The sequence below is a fragment of the Camelus ferus genome, chromosome 20 (assembly GCF_009834535.1).
Source record: "Camelus ferus isolate YT-003-E chromosome 20, BCGSAC_Cfer_1.0, whole genome shotgun sequence".
Classification (NCBI taxonomy): domain Eukaryota; kingdom Metazoa; phylum Chordata; class Mammalia; order Artiodactyla; family Camelidae; genus Camelus; species Camelus ferus.
In genome coordinates this window covers 36,963,117-36,980,455 of record NC_045715.1, presented here as the reverse complement: position 1 = coordinate 36,980,455, position 17,339 = coordinate 36,963,117, and the positions used below count along the sequence as shown (strand labels likewise).

The window sequence follows — 17,339 nt, the reverse complement described above, 5'->3', positions numbered from 1 at the left end:
AAGATGATATGATCTTTTATATTGAAAATCCTAAAGACTCCACCAAAAACCTTGCTAAAACTAATTGACAAAAAACTAGGATACAGAACACAGTTGCATTTCTAAACACTAACAAAAAAAAAAATCTGAAAAAATGAAACAATCCCATTCACAATGTCAAAAACAATGAAACACTTGGGAATACACTGAACTAAAGAGGTGAAAGTTCTGGAAACTGTGTGACTTTGATGAAAGAAATTAAACACACACACAAACAAGTGGAAAGATCCTGTCTTCATGGGTTGGGAGAATTAATATTGTTATAATGTCCATACTTCCCACAGCCATCTGTAGATGCAGTGCAATCTCTATCAAGATTCCAATGGCATTTTTCACAAAAAACAATCTAAAATGTGCATGGAGCCACAAAAGACCCCAATAGCCAAAGCAATCCTGAGAAAGAATAAAGCTGGAGGCTTCATGCTTCCTGACTTCAAAGTGTACTGTAAAGCTATAGTAATCAAAACAGTGTGATGCTGTCATAAAAATAGACACATAGACCAATGGAACAGAACTGAAAGCCCAGAAGTATACCCTCACATATTCAGTCACCTAACATTGATAAGGGAGCCAAGATTACTCAATGAAGAAAGGATGGGCTCCTCAATAAATGGTGTTGGGAAAATTGGAGAACCACATGCTGAAGAATGAAATTAGACTCCTGTTTACACCACTCACAAAAGTTAACTTGAAATTGATTAAATGCTTAAACACAAAACCTGAAACCATAAAACTGCTAGAAGAAAACAGAAGGGAAAAGCTCCTGGACGTTGATCCTGGCAGCAATTTCCTGGGCATGACACCAAAAGCATAAGCTACAAAAGAAAAAGTAAGTACGTGTGGCTACATCAAACAAGAGAGCTTTTGCACAGCAAAAGAAGTAAAGATGACAAGACAATATGGGATGGGAGAAAATATTTGTAAATCATATATCTGGTAAGCATTTAGTATCCAAAATATATAAAGAGCTCATACAACTCAATAGTAAAAAACAAAGCAGCTCAATTTTTAAAAAATGAGCCAAGGAACTGAATAGAATCTTTTCCAAAGAACTGGAATGGCTATCATCAAAAAGACAAAATATAACAAGTTTCAGAGAGGGTACAGAGAAAAGGGAACCCTTGTGCACAGGTGGGACTGTAAATTTGTGCAGCCACCATGAAAAACAGTATGGAGGTCCCTCAAAAAATTTAAAATGGAACTGCAGTATGATCTAGCAATCTTACTTCTGGGTGTATATTTGAAAGAAATGAAATCATTATCTCAAAGAGATAACTGCACCCCGTGTTTATTGTAGCATTATTCACAGTAGCCAAGATAAGGAAACAACCTAAGTGCCCATCTACAGATGATGGTATGCGTGTGTATGTGTTTGTATATGTCTGTGCATGTGTGTGTGTGAATGGAATATTATTTAGCCATGAGAAAGCCCTGCCATTTGTGACAACTTGGATGAACCTTGAACTTTGAGGGCATTATGCTAAGTGAGATAAATCAGAGAAATACAAATACTGTGTGATGTTACTTACTTGTGGAACCAACCAAACAAACAAACTCAGAGAAACAGAGTAGAATGATGGTTACCAGGTGCTGGAGGGTAGAGAAAATTTGGAGCTGTTCATAGCGTACAGAGTTCCAGTTATAAGATCAGCAAGTTCTGGGGATCATTACCCATCATGGTGATGATAACTGAAAGTACTGTATTATATACTTGAAAGTTGCTAATTGAGTAGATCTTAAATGTTCTCAACACAACGGTAATTATATGATGAGATGGAGATATTAGCTATGCTATGGTGGTATTCATTTTACAGTGTATAAATGTACCATATCAACACATTGTAACCCTTAAACTTATGTAATGTTACATGTCAATTACATCTCAAAAAATCTGGAAAAGAGAAAAAAAAAAAAACCCGCAGAGGAGTAAAAGGCAAAATTAAATAAGAAATATATTAGAACGAGATAGGAGACCGTGCTTTGTCAAGTTTTTCTCAGCAAAGACTTCATGATACAGCTGTCTCCAGGACAAATTCTATCCAGAATCTGAAGCAGGCACTCAAGGAGTGGGATGATGACCAAGTCTTCAGAAGACTAGCAAGCAGGAGAGGGGAGGGGAGGGCCTGGACTCTCAGTGTCAAAGCTCCCACTCTGGTAGGAATTTGGTTTCATGGAAACCACACAAGGGAAACTTACTTTACCGTTAATGCTGACTGGGTTATTAATCCAAATGAATTTGCCTTATGGTCAGAAAAGAATTTGCCTTACAATTGGGCTCATCTATTACCATATAATTTGTTTCTGTTTGGACAACAGAAAAGTAAATAAATCACAAAAAATCACATTAGTCCGTATCATGGTTGCAGAATTGGACTTTTTCATCTTTCATTTGGTCCTTTTTTGTTTGAATTCTTCCTGCAACTAGGAGTTTAATTTTTTTCTTTAATAATCTTGTGAGATTTTTTGTTGTTGTTGTTACCAGTAACTCATCTTCATGAAAATATAATGAAATAGATAGATTTGATTATGTTTTCAGTTAATACCACATGTTAGCAAATTAAAAGAATTATTTTCTCATGGAATTTAATATTAATAGTGTTCGTGGTCATTGTCTCTAGAAATATATCTCTGGACACAAATCTTAATTCTAGGTGATCGTACAAAAAACCTTATTACAATATAATATTTATGCTTTAAAGTATATAAAAGAGTGAGGAATAAACAAGCTAAAATAAAAATAAAAATAAGACATTTTGGTCTAAAGCTTGTGTGGTTCCTGATTTCCACCCATTTTGTGTTCTCATTTTTTTTATGATCCTATCCATTAGAGTATCGCCCTGGAGGTGAGACTCACCTTTTGAGTATCCTCGTGTTCTCTCGGGGAAGCAGGGTTATATGGAGAAGGAAAATGAACGGCTCCATCAGAAACAGCACAAAAGACAACACTCAACTCTCTTTCAGTGATGATTCCATCTGGAGAGGTGCCTGGGTGTTACCACATTTAGGGGGGAAAAGTAACTGTTTTGTTTAAGATACTTGAAAGTCTCCCATTGTGCAAATGTTTCAGTCCAAAAAAAATTTCTTTTTAATGTTTCTGTTGTTCTGTTTTGAAGTACTTGTATCAGAATATATTTCATTGTCTTTCAGGAGCATGTTGAAAGTGTGTATATTCGAGCATAGCTGTTCTGGAATTTTCTCCTCAGTGGAAAGTTCTAGAGTGAGGAAACGAAGGCATATGCATAAATAAATTATGATTGATAACATCCCTTTTTTATTTGCTCTAAAACAGCTACTTGAGAAGGAGGGTATATAGCTCAGTGGTAGAGCCTGTACTTAGTATGTATGAAACCCTAGGTTCAATCCCCAGTACAGCTGTTAAAAAATAAAAATAAAAATAAATAATTTAAGTAAATAAATCGAATTCCTCCCCCCCAAAAAAAAACCTGAAAAATAAAATTAAAAAAAAAGATTAAAATAGCTACGCAAGTTTTCGCATTATAAGGACTACTCGCCACCCCCCCCCCCATATCCTTTTCCTCCTCAGGCAAAGATTGCATGAACTCAACACCCCAAACCTAGCATAACTGGTGAATTTTGACCACACATACTGTTCTAGTTAGGGAGAGATTCTTTGCACCATCCACGTACAATTTCGCTCCTAACCAGTGTTTTTAACTGTGATGGAAACGTTGTTATGTCTACCCATTCTGCAGTGCACCACTCCGGAGAAGCCTGTGGGCTGACATGTGCAAGCTGCGACACGATGTATAGAAACCTGATCCACCCCAGCCATGCCCACCACGAGGAAAGCGCGCGCCATCAGTTCCATCTTAGGTGGTCAAAACAAGCCTGAGACCATTCTGCGGCAGCTTATCCAAGCACAGATCACAGTGGCTGGCATTTTCGTTGATCAATTGCTTGCCAGTTTGGATCAGTTTAAAGGCTTTTTATAAGATTCTGTTGGCACCACATTATGGATTGTATTTTGAAACTTAAAGCGCTAGATAAAATTAAAATGGCCGTTGTTACTTGAGGCAGGGGTTGAAAGCGGATGTAAGGGGGAGAGAGGATGGTTCACAGGCGGAGAGGAGGAAGCTATCATGTGGTGCAGTTGACAAAAGGCGCAACACAGATGAGCACACGTGGTCAGCACAGGAAGACACGACGTGATTTGGTAGACGGTTGCAACAAACAAATGTGGGGGTTTTGAGAAAGGCCAAGTCCCAAGAGAGCAGATTCCAGCATTTGAGACAAGAAGTAACTCATGCTTTAGAAAAGCAAGCATGAAAAAGCAAAACAGTCTTTCTTACCACACGTTTTAAAATATATATGTTATTTTCATATAGTTTTCCTTTTGACAGAGGTTTGCATGAGGATACCCTGAAGGCTCCAGAATCACATGCATTTAGAGCATATCTGATGGGGTCGAAAAATTGTCTTGATTTTCATTCACATGGATGGTAATGAATCATCCCAACTTTTGTCCCGTAAGTAAACAGCCAGCCCAAGTGATATTTTTATTTAATTTAGCCACTATTTAGCTTCCTTTGCCAGAATTAGAAATATCATTTAATGATTAATGTGCTGTAGAGTAGTTTTGCACAGTTGTGTATTGTGGAGCCAGAATGGGCAATTTCTTATTGACTATCTGGAGGACTTCAGTTTATTTAAGGCCAAATAATCCAATCAAGGGTACCTACATTTAAAATGTATAAACTACTTTATAGGATATGTGCCAAAACAAGGCAGTTTTCAATAAGTGAATGTATTAGTCACAATAACATGAAGGAAACAATTAGTTGTGTTCTTGTTCTTACCATGTTCCAAATATTCTCCCCAAACCTTACTGTATTTCAAAATTAGAAAATCTTCCCATATTTGGTTTCAGCACCCTGCCCCCTCCATGACTAATTAGTGGGCATCAAAACACGAGCTAAACCTTTTGTGATAGCAGCCATATTTGGAAGATAAGAGTGTTGTTTATTTGGAGAACTACAATGTGGTTTGCCTTTCTTGGTTCATTGTTTTGAAATGTGTCACTCACAGTTGGAGATTTTGGAAGGCTGGGGGATGAGTTCCACATTTCTTCTTTGATCTCTTTTCCAAAAATCCATTTACTCTCAAGCAAATTAAAAAAATCTTTACTGCTTTAACGAATGGCTAGATGACTAAAAAATTTAGTGGGTCATTATTTTTAGGATGTTGGCATTGCTTGCTGACAAAACAGAACAGAATAGAGTCTACAAATTAGCTTGTATTTAAAAAAATTTTTTTTTCATATTCAGGGTATAGAGTGAAATGGTTTTGGTCCTAAACTCTGTAGCAGCGCCATAAAGATGGAAGTCTTCATAAAGCACATTAAGTTGTTTCTCGTGAGAAGGTACTACATCTTCTTTCTGTTTTACATGTCTCAGAAATGTCCTACGTTACTTGAAGAGCTAAATGTTTAAATGTTGCTATGTTGTAACAATAAATAAAGAATGCTGATGTATCTTCCTACTAAATTTCAGAAACTGCTGGGTTAAAAAAAGACTAACTGAAACAAAAATGTTTCAACGGGCAACAGAGCTCACAAAAGCTAAAGATAGGAAGTTCTCCCACCTGGTGGATAAGTGTGACAATGAAGCGAATTCAATATATTTCTTCTCGAAAAGTGTTCTGCCCGTGGATCAGATCGACATAGACAATTTCCAGTGTGGTTTCTTTCTTTCGTGAATTTTTTTTTCTCTAGCAAAAGGATACAGTGTTTTCTTCAGATTTCTAGAGGAATCCATGACTTATGAACTATTCAGAACTTTGACTAGAAGGGTTTTCTTTGTAGGGAGAAGTGTGACAATTTACAGCACAATAAACATGCTACTGTACGTTAAACATACATCTTTAACTGTCATACATTGTATCAGGAGAAGAATACCTCAGAAGGACAAAATATATTCATTGAATCAACAAACATTTACAGACTGCCTGCCCACCACGTGCAGAACTGTGCCATAAAAGTATGGTGTTGGGCAGGTGTAAATATTAGCACCTAGAATGCCATCTTGTTAAAACTTTACAGGGAGCTTTTAAGCATCTCTCGTTTCCTTTATAATTAAGAGAGTAACCATGAACTCTGATCTGGCCCTTTTTTATTTTTTGAGAATTTTTTTTTATAGACTCTAAAAGTAAGACTTCAAAAGGAATTACTTCAACAGCTCATTTTCTGATGTGGAAAGTAAGGCCCAGAGAAGTGAAGTGACTTTTCTAAAGTCAAATATCCAGTTAATCAGGAACTAAATGCAAAACCAAAGGCCACTTTCGTAGGATTCCACCCAATCTTGTCTGGTTTTGAATAGTGTTTGTAAGTATGTGTTTGGTGAAAGGGACGAAAACTTGGGTAAAATTACACTTATGTGCTTTCTATGAATTTCAGTTGTCTGGTATTCATCTCTGGTAGAGTGAAAATGACTCTTTGTATACATAAACGATTCAGTTTAGAGCTAAATACCACCTTGAAAATAATGTTTTTGGTTTTAAATAGATCGAAATAAAATAGCTAGCCCCCTTTTTTTTGGCACAGATAGCTTATACTATGCTATACGTCTTTCTGTGTAAAGTTTTGGATTTCTCTCATCCTTAGTGAGATCTGATGCCTGGAAGTGGTCGTCCCTGTGCAGTCTCTAATACAGCTGTATCTTAGGGACGCATGCACGTGTATGTGGGATGGCTCACAAACTTTGATATAAATTCCTCCTGGACATACGAGATGATGTGAGTAATTGATACAAGATTAGGTACTGGCCTGAAATACTGAGCAAGAACAGACAGACTTCTATTAAGAAATGCGATAGTATTTGCAGATGTCCTGTAGACATTCGCTGTAACGAAAGTGGGAATTCTAAATTAAACTGTTATTGTGCAATAGCCCTGAAATATAGCTAAATATAAATATGTGTATCTCTACATATATTTATATGTAGCTATAAACATACTCAATAATGTAACAGACTAAAATCTTATAATAATATATAAATATAAATATATAGCCCCTTATATATATATGACACATATACATCATAATGCTGTCTTAAAAATCCGTTCTATCAAACACTTAGAGTCAATTATAACACCACAAACTTTTCTTATTTTTGTCCCCCATAATAAGTTGTCCATAGAAATCACTTAATAAATATGTTTTAATAAATAGTGAATAAATAATATTTGGGATACTTCTTAAGTTGGTGTTACCCAGCAGGAGGGCTCCAGCATCGTATCAGGGCCAATGTTGAATATCAGTAAATAGGAAACTGTTATTAACAAGTTTAGTCACTGTCATTGTTGTTTTTAGGGTTTGTTTTTTTTTTTAAGGACTGCTCCCCCAAGCCCCACACTCTGTAGAATCTTCTTACTCTTCAAGGCCAAGTTCAGATGTCATTTCCTCCATGAAACCAGCTCTGATCAACACAGCCTGAAATAATTTCCTCCCCCCTTGAACTCTTGTAATTTTTTTTTCTAATTGACCTGAATTAGACTAATTTCAGTTTGTCTTCCTTTTAGTTTAAATATTCACATATACGTCACGTCTTTTCTGCTAGGTCATAAGTGTTTCCAAAGACTGCATCTTACGTGGATCGGTATGCGAAGCCTCTTGTGAGTAAATAATGAGTAAATGTTGGCTCGTTGCCTGATTGATCTTTTTTTGACAACTGAATGTGCTCCACGGTAATTTGGACAGAAGACAAGGCCTCCCTGTAAAGTTAGAGCTTATTCAACTGATAGACATTTATGAAATTCATGTCGTATTGTCTGGCAGGAAACTAAAATCTCTTGTAGTCAATACAGGAGACTTTTTGCCCAAGTAAACGTATTTTATTTGACAGGAAAGCATTAAAATGATGCCAGTTAATTTGTGAATTGCTTCGTATGAGCTTTGGCTCGGACCCTGCTCCCTAGGTGTGTGGTTTATGAATCCAAAACAGCGTGGCCTGTCCCACGGCGGGGTGTTTTGTGATAAGGAAGAGAATGCAGTGCACAAAGGTATTTTCTCTTCTGTTCCTATCATTGGAAAAATGCTGGCTGGGGCATGAAACTGACACACTGGCCATCCCGACCTGGTGAGAGATGGGTCCGCACCATCTGGCCCTGATGATGCTTTTCACATGGTCTCCCTGGTTCTCTCCACGCCAGTCACAGTGGTCTCCTCCTGCTCTCTGAACACCCTGAGCAACCTCCCTGCCCAGCACATCCGTTCTGCCCTCGTTCACTTTGCCTTGCTATTATTTCCGACAAGTTCATCATTCACTTCCCTGCTTCATGCAGGCTTCAGCCCAAAGACTCCTCAACAGAACAGTGTTCATTGACAGAGTGACCTAAGTTACCATCTCTGCCCTTGCCTTCCTGGATCCTTGTTGCTTGACCATCTTAAGTGGTTTCTTCTCCACCGCCCAGCGGGCTCCACGGGAGTACAGGGTTTTGCCTGTGCTATTTTCCATTATTGTTTACCTGGCACCCAGAAAATTGGAGAAACTCAGTCAATTATCTGTTCAGTGAGAGTCTGAGCAGTTGTCATTACCAAGCATTAAATCATGTTTTAAGTCTCCTAAAAACAAAGACTTAAAGAGACACACGAGAGTTTAACACTAATTCATTTTTGATGGTATTGGACTTTTTTTTCTTTTTTGTTTTAATGCAAGTATAGTTGATTTAAAATTTTTTGTTAGTCTCTGATGTAGAGCATGGTGATTCAGTTATATATATATATATGCATTCTTTTTGTATTCTTGGACTTTCAATGGAATATATTGAGTGACTTCTAAAAAAGGTAGCTAGTGGGTATTTAGTACTTGGTCTGCTCACACTATCGTCCTCCTTCTCTAGGAAACTCTCCTCTCTCTGCTCCAACCATGCAGTTCTTCTGAGGACCTAGAAATTGCAGCATTTCCTCTCATACCCCTCCCTCTCCCATCCTGGGTGTGTTCCACGCTGCTGGCTTCAGTAACTGGCCCAGGGATGGACATGTGATTCAAGGAAGAGCAATGGAGATTCCTCTCCCAAGACTCTTCTGGCTGGAGCTCATGAAAAAGTGCTCACATGTCTTGTACAAGACCCTGTAACTCTTGGCTTAGTAGACATGAAAGAATAAATGAAAGAATAAAGGCAGGGGGGACAGAAATGATGATGAGGAGAACGAGACAGAGGCGGTGGGTCAGGAGGAGAGGGGAAAAGGAAGTGAAAGGAGGGGAAGGAGGAAAAGCAGTGTTGGGGTCCTTGCTCTAGTTTTTCTCAAGATCCGCTCCACTGAACGCCTTCCACAGTCTGCTTAAGTGAACCAATAAATGTTCCCTCTTTTTTTTTGTTTCCTTAAATAATTCATCCTAGTCACCTTGATTGATACAGGATACAATATAGTAAAATTAATGGATGGTATCTTTAGCAGGTGTTTTTAGAATAAATGTAGGGAAAGACATATTTTTTCACATCTGTAATGACTATCAATAAATGGCAAGAAAATGACCTGCAAATGCGATTCAGGGAGGCTCTCTCTGCAGGAATCAGAGCTAAGGAGATCTGGGCATATGTCTTTCAGGTGAACTAAACTGATGTAAGGATAGAACTCAAAGCGTTAGAAGAGGATGGGCAGCATAGTTCTTCACGTGTCTTCTTTAACGGTCTCTCAATCCGCCTTTAACAGAAACTAAGGAGAAGCAGATTCACAACGAGCCTGCACAAAAGGGATCCTAGGACTTGTCAAGGTCCAGCCGGAAAGCAGGCGACATAGAAGCAGTTATGTAGGCACTTGGTTACACAGGCGATGGGAGACTTAGAAAACTCAGTTCAGACAGTGAGGCATCCTAGAGGTGAGCAGAGCCCGGGTCAGGGCGGGGCAAACCAGACTCCCAGGGTGCAGAATTTGGGTGGCACTCATTTTCCCACTTGTCTTGCCCAACGCAGAGAGTCAAGTGCCTCCTAATACCGTGCTCCCCAGGCGCCTCTCTTATAAGGAGACACCCCTGAGATGAGCGGCAGCAAGGGGCCACTCCTGGAAACAGTAACGGAGCCCCTTGGCCAGAAGGGTGGAGGAAGGGGCCAGTGTTCCGGGAGCACGGCACGCGGAGTCCCCAGGAGGGAGCTGGAACCATGGTCGGCGGGAGGCTTTGGACTGACGGGGGAAACGCGGGCTCTGCTGGAAGCAGCAGCCGGATTCTGGCTCGTCCATCTGTCAGAGCCTTCCGTTGGCTGAAGCCAGCAGGAGTCCAGCTGATAGGGGAGTGTGGGGGATGCATCCTGCAAGGATCTGTGAGAAGAAGCAGAAAAGGGATGGACAAGCAAGACCCCTTGGAGCAAACGGCTTGCCTGTCACAGGGCTGTGTCTCTGGAGAGCAGGGGTGCAGGTGGCACCGTTCTTGTTCTGTTGCAGGGGGTGAGAAGCCTCACTTGTATTCCCATCCAGATAGGAGATTTGGCCTCATCAACCTGGTTTTCTCTCTTCCTTTCTTTCTTCTTTCTTTCTTTCTTTCTTTCTTTCTTTCTTTCTTTCTTTCTTTCTTTCTTTCTTTCTTCTTTCTTTCTTCTTCTTCTTCTTCTTTCTTTCTCGCATACCTTGTCCGTCCTTACCTTCCTTCCTCCTATCCTTCCTCTTCCTTCCTTCCTCCTTCCTTCCTGTTCTTCCTTCCTTCCTTCCTTCCTTCCTTCCTTCCTTCCTTTCTTCTTTCCTTTCTTCCTTTCTTCCTCCTCCTTCCTCCTTTCTTCCTTTCTTTCTTTCTTTTTTTGTCATGATCGCTATTTGGTGCATTTTCCTGCATAGCCCATAAGTGATCTTTTTTTTTCCCTCTAAATGTTATCTAGCCAATGAGGGAACTAGCTTTTGAACTGGACTCTGATCAAAAGATGTCTATCTGCTGTTCTCTTTTCATTCTTAACTAAGAGTGGCATCGAATCTTTGGTGCTTAGAAGTGTTAAAGTTAAAAAAAAATCCTAAAATATGTTGCAGGTCATATGGACGCTTTTGTAAGCCTGGTGGTACTCAGCTGCCTTACCACAAGGACCAAGTATGTGTGGGTTTGGCACCTTGCAAGAGGATCTTCAGCAAAGCGTTTTTCTTTTCAAACTATGTTTTATATGACTTTTTCTTGGCTTGTAGCACTGGACATCTTAGTTGTATACCATCTGGAGACCTACTGTGTGTGGTCTTCCCAAGAAGAGGTCACTGTCTTGCGTAGATTCTGCCTGTCATACGTTCTGAGGGACGGACCTACTGCAGTGATGTGTTGTCTCGACTACAACAGGAGAAGCCCTTCGTCTTAATTTTGTTTGGTTATGTTGATAACTTCATGGCAGAATGAGATATTACTGAACAAGCTAAGATCAACATGCGTCTGTCAGAAGCCTTAGGATGGGTTAAAACCCTAGAGGCGAGCAAAGCCAGAGTAAGGGATTCCTTCAGCAGCCTTTAGATTGTCCTTTAATACTTTTGGTGACAGGGAGATCATTATTTTGAGAGTGAACCCATTTAAGTTTGGGGAGCATTGAAATGGCTGGAGAGTTATTTCTCATAATCAACCCAAGTCTACCTCTGCCTGTTCTTTGGAATCGTACAGAACTTGTGTGTTTTCTTGACCACGTAATGATCTTGAACTGTGTAACTGCAACGATCATCTACCTCTGAATTTTACCCAAGATAAATACCCACAACTGCCTCAAACACTGGTTACATCGTGTTTTCCAGATATGTCGGTTTGCTCCAAACCTCCTTCAGCTCCTACATATTTAACTGATTATACCTCCTTTTGTTTCCTACCTTTTTTGAATAACTAGCTTTAACTGGAGAAATACCCCCCCCCTTTTTTTTTGGATTTTTTTTAAATTGAAGTATAGTCAGTTTACAATGGTGTGTCAATTTCTGGTGTACAGCATCATGTCCCAGTCATGCATGTACATATATAGATTCCTTTTCATGTTCTTTTTCATTATAGGTTACTGCAAGATATTGAATACAGAGGGAACTATGTTCCCTGTTGTTTCTCTGTTTTACATATAGTAGTTAGTATCTGAAAATCTCAAACTACCAGTTTGTCCCTTCCCACCCCCATTCTCCGCTGGTAACCATAAGTTTGTTTTCTGTCTGTGAGTCTGTTTCTGTTTTGTAAATCAATTCATGTGTGTCTTTCTTCCTAGGTTCCACTATGAGTGATACCATATGGTATTTTTCTTTCTGGCTGACTTCACTTAGAATAACGATCTCCAGGTCTATCCATGTTGCTGCAAATGGCATTGTTTCATCCTTTTTTATGGCTGAGTAGTATTCCATTGTATAAATACATCACATCTTCTTTATCTAGTCATCTGTCGGTGGACATTTAGGTTGCTTCCATGTCTTGGCTATTGTAAATAGTGCTGCTGTGAACATTGGGGTGCATGTATCTTTTCAAATTAGAGTTCCCTCCAGATATGTGCCCAGGAGTGGATTGCTGGGTCATTGGGTAAATCTATTTTTAGTTTTTTGAGGAATCTCCATGCTGTTTTCTGTAATCCCTTTGCTTCATTTTAAATACTCCTCACCATTGCCTGGATGCATTGCACCAATCTTCTAACTGGTATTTCTACTTAGATATTTCTCAACTTTCTACCTCAGTTATCCCTTCCTTGCTGATGAAATCAGACTGAAACAAAATGCTGACAGTGGCACAATTACTCTTAAACTTTAAGTAGGTCTTTAATTCCTAGAGAACCAAGTTCAGCTCCTAAAAAAAGGTAATCAGGGCCGACCCTGAATAGGAGGTGTGCTCCAGCCACACCCAACCCTCCCTACAATAAGAGTCTTATTAAAATCTCGGGTATCCTCGGCTTGTTCAACATCTCTACATTTTCTCAAGCTCTTCCCTCTCTGTCGAATAGCCCTTCCCTCGCCATCCCCCACTTGTCAGCATCCTTCAAGGCCCAACTCAGAGCCAAACTAGTCATCAAACTTTTCACCATACCCCACCTATCCTTGCTTCACTACAAGAGAGAGAAACTGTCTCCCTGATGTTTCTAAATAGCTTCATTTATAATTCTCATAATAGTTACCACACTCTACTTTGTATCATAGTTCTTGGCATTTATGAATATCGTCTCTGCCAGGTCATTAAATGAAGGGTGTGTTAGTTACTACTGTTTATTTCCAAGCAAAAGTGGCCAACTCAAGCTACCTTAAACAAAAAAAAACGAAAGAAAGAAAGGAAGGACGGAAGGAAGGACGGAAGGAAGGAAGAAAGAAAAGAAAGAGAAAGGAAGGAAGGAAGGAAGGAAGGAAGAAAGAAAGAAAAGAAAGGAAAGAAAAGAAAGGAAAGAAAGAAAGGGAAAGAAAGGAAGAAAGAAATTTATTACGAGGTTACAGAGATATGTCACAGAAATCTCTTAGAAGAAATCACACACACAAGTCAAAAGCAGAGATTTGAAAGCCTTTCCACAGGCTTCTGATTCTCCGCTCTCACCTCTGACCCAGTGCGTATCACGATGCAAGGTCATGGTAAACATCTGGTGACTCAGGCTTCTTGTTTATCAAATGAGGGTGATGACAGGAGTACCTGCGTCTTAGGATTGCTGTGTGCTTTAAACCACTTGGCCTAGTTCTCATTAAATATTATTCCAAAAACAAAGGTGGGGAGGAAATGAAGGGAGGTCTCAGGAAGGACTGAAAAGCTGTTTGGGATTCAGGCGACATTTCTTTATTCATTTATTATTTCGTTCCACCCTCTACTGTAGACCGACTTTCTCTGCTCCCCATTGCTCGTGGAAACAATTGCTGGTCCACGGGTGTATGCTGTACGTCTCACCTCCTAGAGAGATTCTGTTGTCTCTGCTCCACAGTCTGGGGGAAGAGCCTGCGGTTCATGCACGTTAACTGTGTGAAGCACGGACTATCCTGTGCCTTCTCGAAGCCTCAGTTTCCTCATCAGTAAATGAGCATAAATTCCTGCCCACTTCATGTTGCTTTTGTGGGGCTTTACCGTAAGTGAAGCATGTGGCACAATACGTGTATAAAATCAGCACTCTGTAAATGGTCGCTAGTTGTGTTTATTATTTTCTCAGTCTACCAAAATCGTGGATTTCCTTGTTGTCTGTTTTTCCATTTCCTTATTCCTTTTTTGTGTGTACACTCCCATTTCTATCTCAACTGGAAATATACTAAAGGAAAGTGCAAATATCATCGGTCTCATGCTGTGTGGTGAGGCTGGGAGGAGGGGAGCTTGGAGGAAGAGCTTTTGGAAGACGAGAGATGGTCAGTGAGAAGATGGTCATCAATCACATCAGCTTAGTCGTCCCCTAACAGCAAGGGGTACGCCTGCATCACGGTTTACGTACCGACTTTGGGGGCTACTTCAGTGTATTGAAACACTGGGCTGTACTTCATGGATGCCAGCTGTTTGTGATCGTGGTTTACAGAGCGTGGCATGTTCACGATACACATGAATGACGAGATCGTTGGTACCCTAACTCGGTATATGGCGACTCTTTGGAGTGCTGGCTGAGAAGCGTCTTAGGACAAAATTTGGGCTCCCTGGGAAGAGTCCTGTGATCAATTAGTGACCCAGTCTGGCCACTGGCGGGGAAGTAGTGCCTCATGTATAGATAATCATAACCCTTTGTTGTAGAGAATGTTAGCTGTGAGGAACAAATGGAGGGGGAAAATATTAGAAAAATGAGTATATTTTTAGTATTTTATCCTACATGAATATTAGTCTTTTCCCCCATAATTTAAATCCCAAATTGAGTAATTTCACTATCAGATATTTACCTCTTTAGGGGGGAAGGTATAGCTCAGTGGTAGAGCGCATTCTTAGCATGCACAAGGTCCTGGGTTCAATCCCCAGGACCTCCATTAAAAATAAATAAATACATTCTTAAAAAAACCTAATTACTCCCACCCCAAAAAAACAAATTACTCCAGATATTTTTAAATTAAAATTTATTTAATTGTTATTTTAGATTACATCTAACAGTATTACTGACTTTCGAAGAAAAATTTGGTCTTTAAAAAAAAGGGGGGGTAAAAAAGTTGATGTCATTTCGAAAAATAACGTTACCAGAAGTCCCTGTGTTCCTTGAGATTTTACTAACCTCAGGACCTAAAATTTTAGATTTCGTTAAATATTTTGAAATCATGCGCATATAGAAGATGATAAATGTTGGAAAGTGATTTCTTTAACTTCTCTTCTTATTGTATGCCTTTGTTTTGTCTGGGGAAGAAGTTCTTGCAGCACCAAGAAAGAGTTGAGGTGACACTTTTCTTTCAGTGAGCATCTAACCACTATGCAAAATTGACAGCCCTCGGGGCTCCCCTGACAGGCTTATGGTACATCTTCAACTTATTTGCCATTTTCCAAAAGAAGTGGCCACGCCATGTATTATCCACCTCCTTCAGCCTTAAGTTCAAGCCCACGTCCGGGAGCTCAAGCAGATGAAGCTGAATTCACCAGGCTCCTCGTATCCTGGGCCACTGGGTTAATAGCTTTGGTCATGAGCTTTGAGAACGTGGGAGCCAAGGACACCCCCATCCTTTGAGCCCTGGGTTTATTTTAGTTTGGGGAGAATTAGTTCCCTGAGCTCAGAGAGAACTGTTTGTCATTTGATAACAGTGAGCTACTTCTCAGTGACAGACAAGATAGAGAGTAATTTTAGTATCTAACACCAACCTCCATGAGCTATAGGAGTTTGTGAGTGTTCCAAAGACACACAGAACGCACTGTAATAAACGTTCTCAAGTTAGAGGAAGAATGATAAAAAAAAATATGCTGACTCTGTTGAACCACAGTTTATGAGTTAGACACCATTTGTAAAAGTTTCCTTATTTTAAAAGGAAGAAAAAATATTTATTTGAATAATATAAAGCTATTTGCTTATGTAGTTGCCATCTTCTGGGCTGGAACACAGTGGCATTGAAATGCTTGACTTGAACTTGGTGGATTTTGGTGTCACATTGCCACCTTGTGGTTAGTCATCTGAAGACATTTCCTTCAAAACAAAACCCAAACACTGTTTTTGCAATGTGTGACACAGAAAGCCATTTGTGCTGTGTGTTCACGCACAGACACACACACACGCGCGCGCGTGCACACACCCCAGGAATCTGAAAATCTGAAAGCAGTGTCTTCTGTTTGGGGACACGGGGAAGGGACTATCTAAGAATAATCTTTTAAAGCAGACAGTCTTATATGGGAAAACCAGTCTAGTGTTATTGAATATACGTGGGTAGTCTAGTAAATGCAAGGCATTTACTGTAATACCATGATTTCAATACTAACGTTCAAATATGTTTTCTTTATTTACCGTAAAGAATGGATAAAGTGAAGAAATAATGTTTTTCTTCCTGCTCTGTTAAGAACTTGTTTACATCATATTAAATACCATTTCTCATGGGATAGAGAATTAGCTGTAAAGAAAACATACCTAGCGAAATCAAATTTTCTTAGATGACTCTGACTAGAAATTTCCAAAGCAGCCTGTTTAGAAATGAAATCATCCAGCTTAGTGCTTGGGTACCACTCTCCGCTGAGAAGACCTTTTATTTTTCTGGGGAACAGAATGGCCCATTTTATAGAAGACAGAATTTAGAGGATATTGTGTGGAAAGTTATATTTTTAAACTACTGTGTTTTTTTTTTTTTTTGAAGAGAGACTTTAAAAGGACCTAACATCTTAATATTCTCCTTCACAGGTAATGTATACTTGAATAGACTCTCTTTAAATTTTCTTATTTAAACTTTAATCCTACATTTTGTTCTTAGAATTGATTCAGTTAATTTGTGACTAAAGTCATAGAAAGCCAGCCTGTTCCAGAGCTAAAGTGATGGTAGGAAAGAGAGAAAGACCATTTTTTTAGGTAGCTTTTCCCCCAGATCATGTTACCTTTATGAGATTATGTCTAAAATCACCTTGCAGTCTTACGCCCTAAAAAAGATCAATTAGTTGCAAAATAATGACGCTAATCAAGAAATTCATTCGAATTTATTTATTCTCATTCTCATTTACTTACCATCATTACACTGCAGGCCGCAGTTCAGAGAAAACTTTCTTTTTCTAATTCTATATGTAATTACATTCACGGTGGGGCCACTGGGGAAAACAAACAGGACAAACAGAATTAAAATAGAATAAATTACCTATAATCACACCACCCCAGTGATCACCACTGTAAACATTTTGGTGTATCATCCAAATTCAATTTTTTTTTTTTAATTTTGGAAATGGAATCATGATTGTATACACTGTTGTGATATCTTGTAACCTGTTTCTTTCCCTTAACTATGCATTTACATGGCATTTATCAATCCATTTAATAGC

At 39.3% G+C, this 17,339-nt stretch overlaps 1 protein-coding gene across 3 annotated transcripts in view; it reads left to right on the top strand.

Annotated features, from left to right (window-relative positions):
• Window positions 1-17,339, top strand: part of HMGCLL1 (3-hydroxymethyl-3-methylglutaryl-CoA lyase like 1) — a 122,745-nt gene that overhangs the window by 92,537 nt on the left and 12,869 nt on the right. The window contains exon 8 of one of the 3 annotated variants that reach the window (XM_032463317.1): window positions 3,753-5,519. The exons of the other annotated variants lie outside the window; for them this stretch is intronic. Within the exon in view, the coding sequence (XP_032319208.1) occupies window positions 3,753-3,782 (30 nt within the window). The 3' untranslated portion in view covers window positions 3,783-5,519. Of the gene's footprint in view, window positions 1-3,752; window positions 5,520-17,339 lie in introns of those variants that run through there. 3 annotated transcript variants of the gene reach the window in all.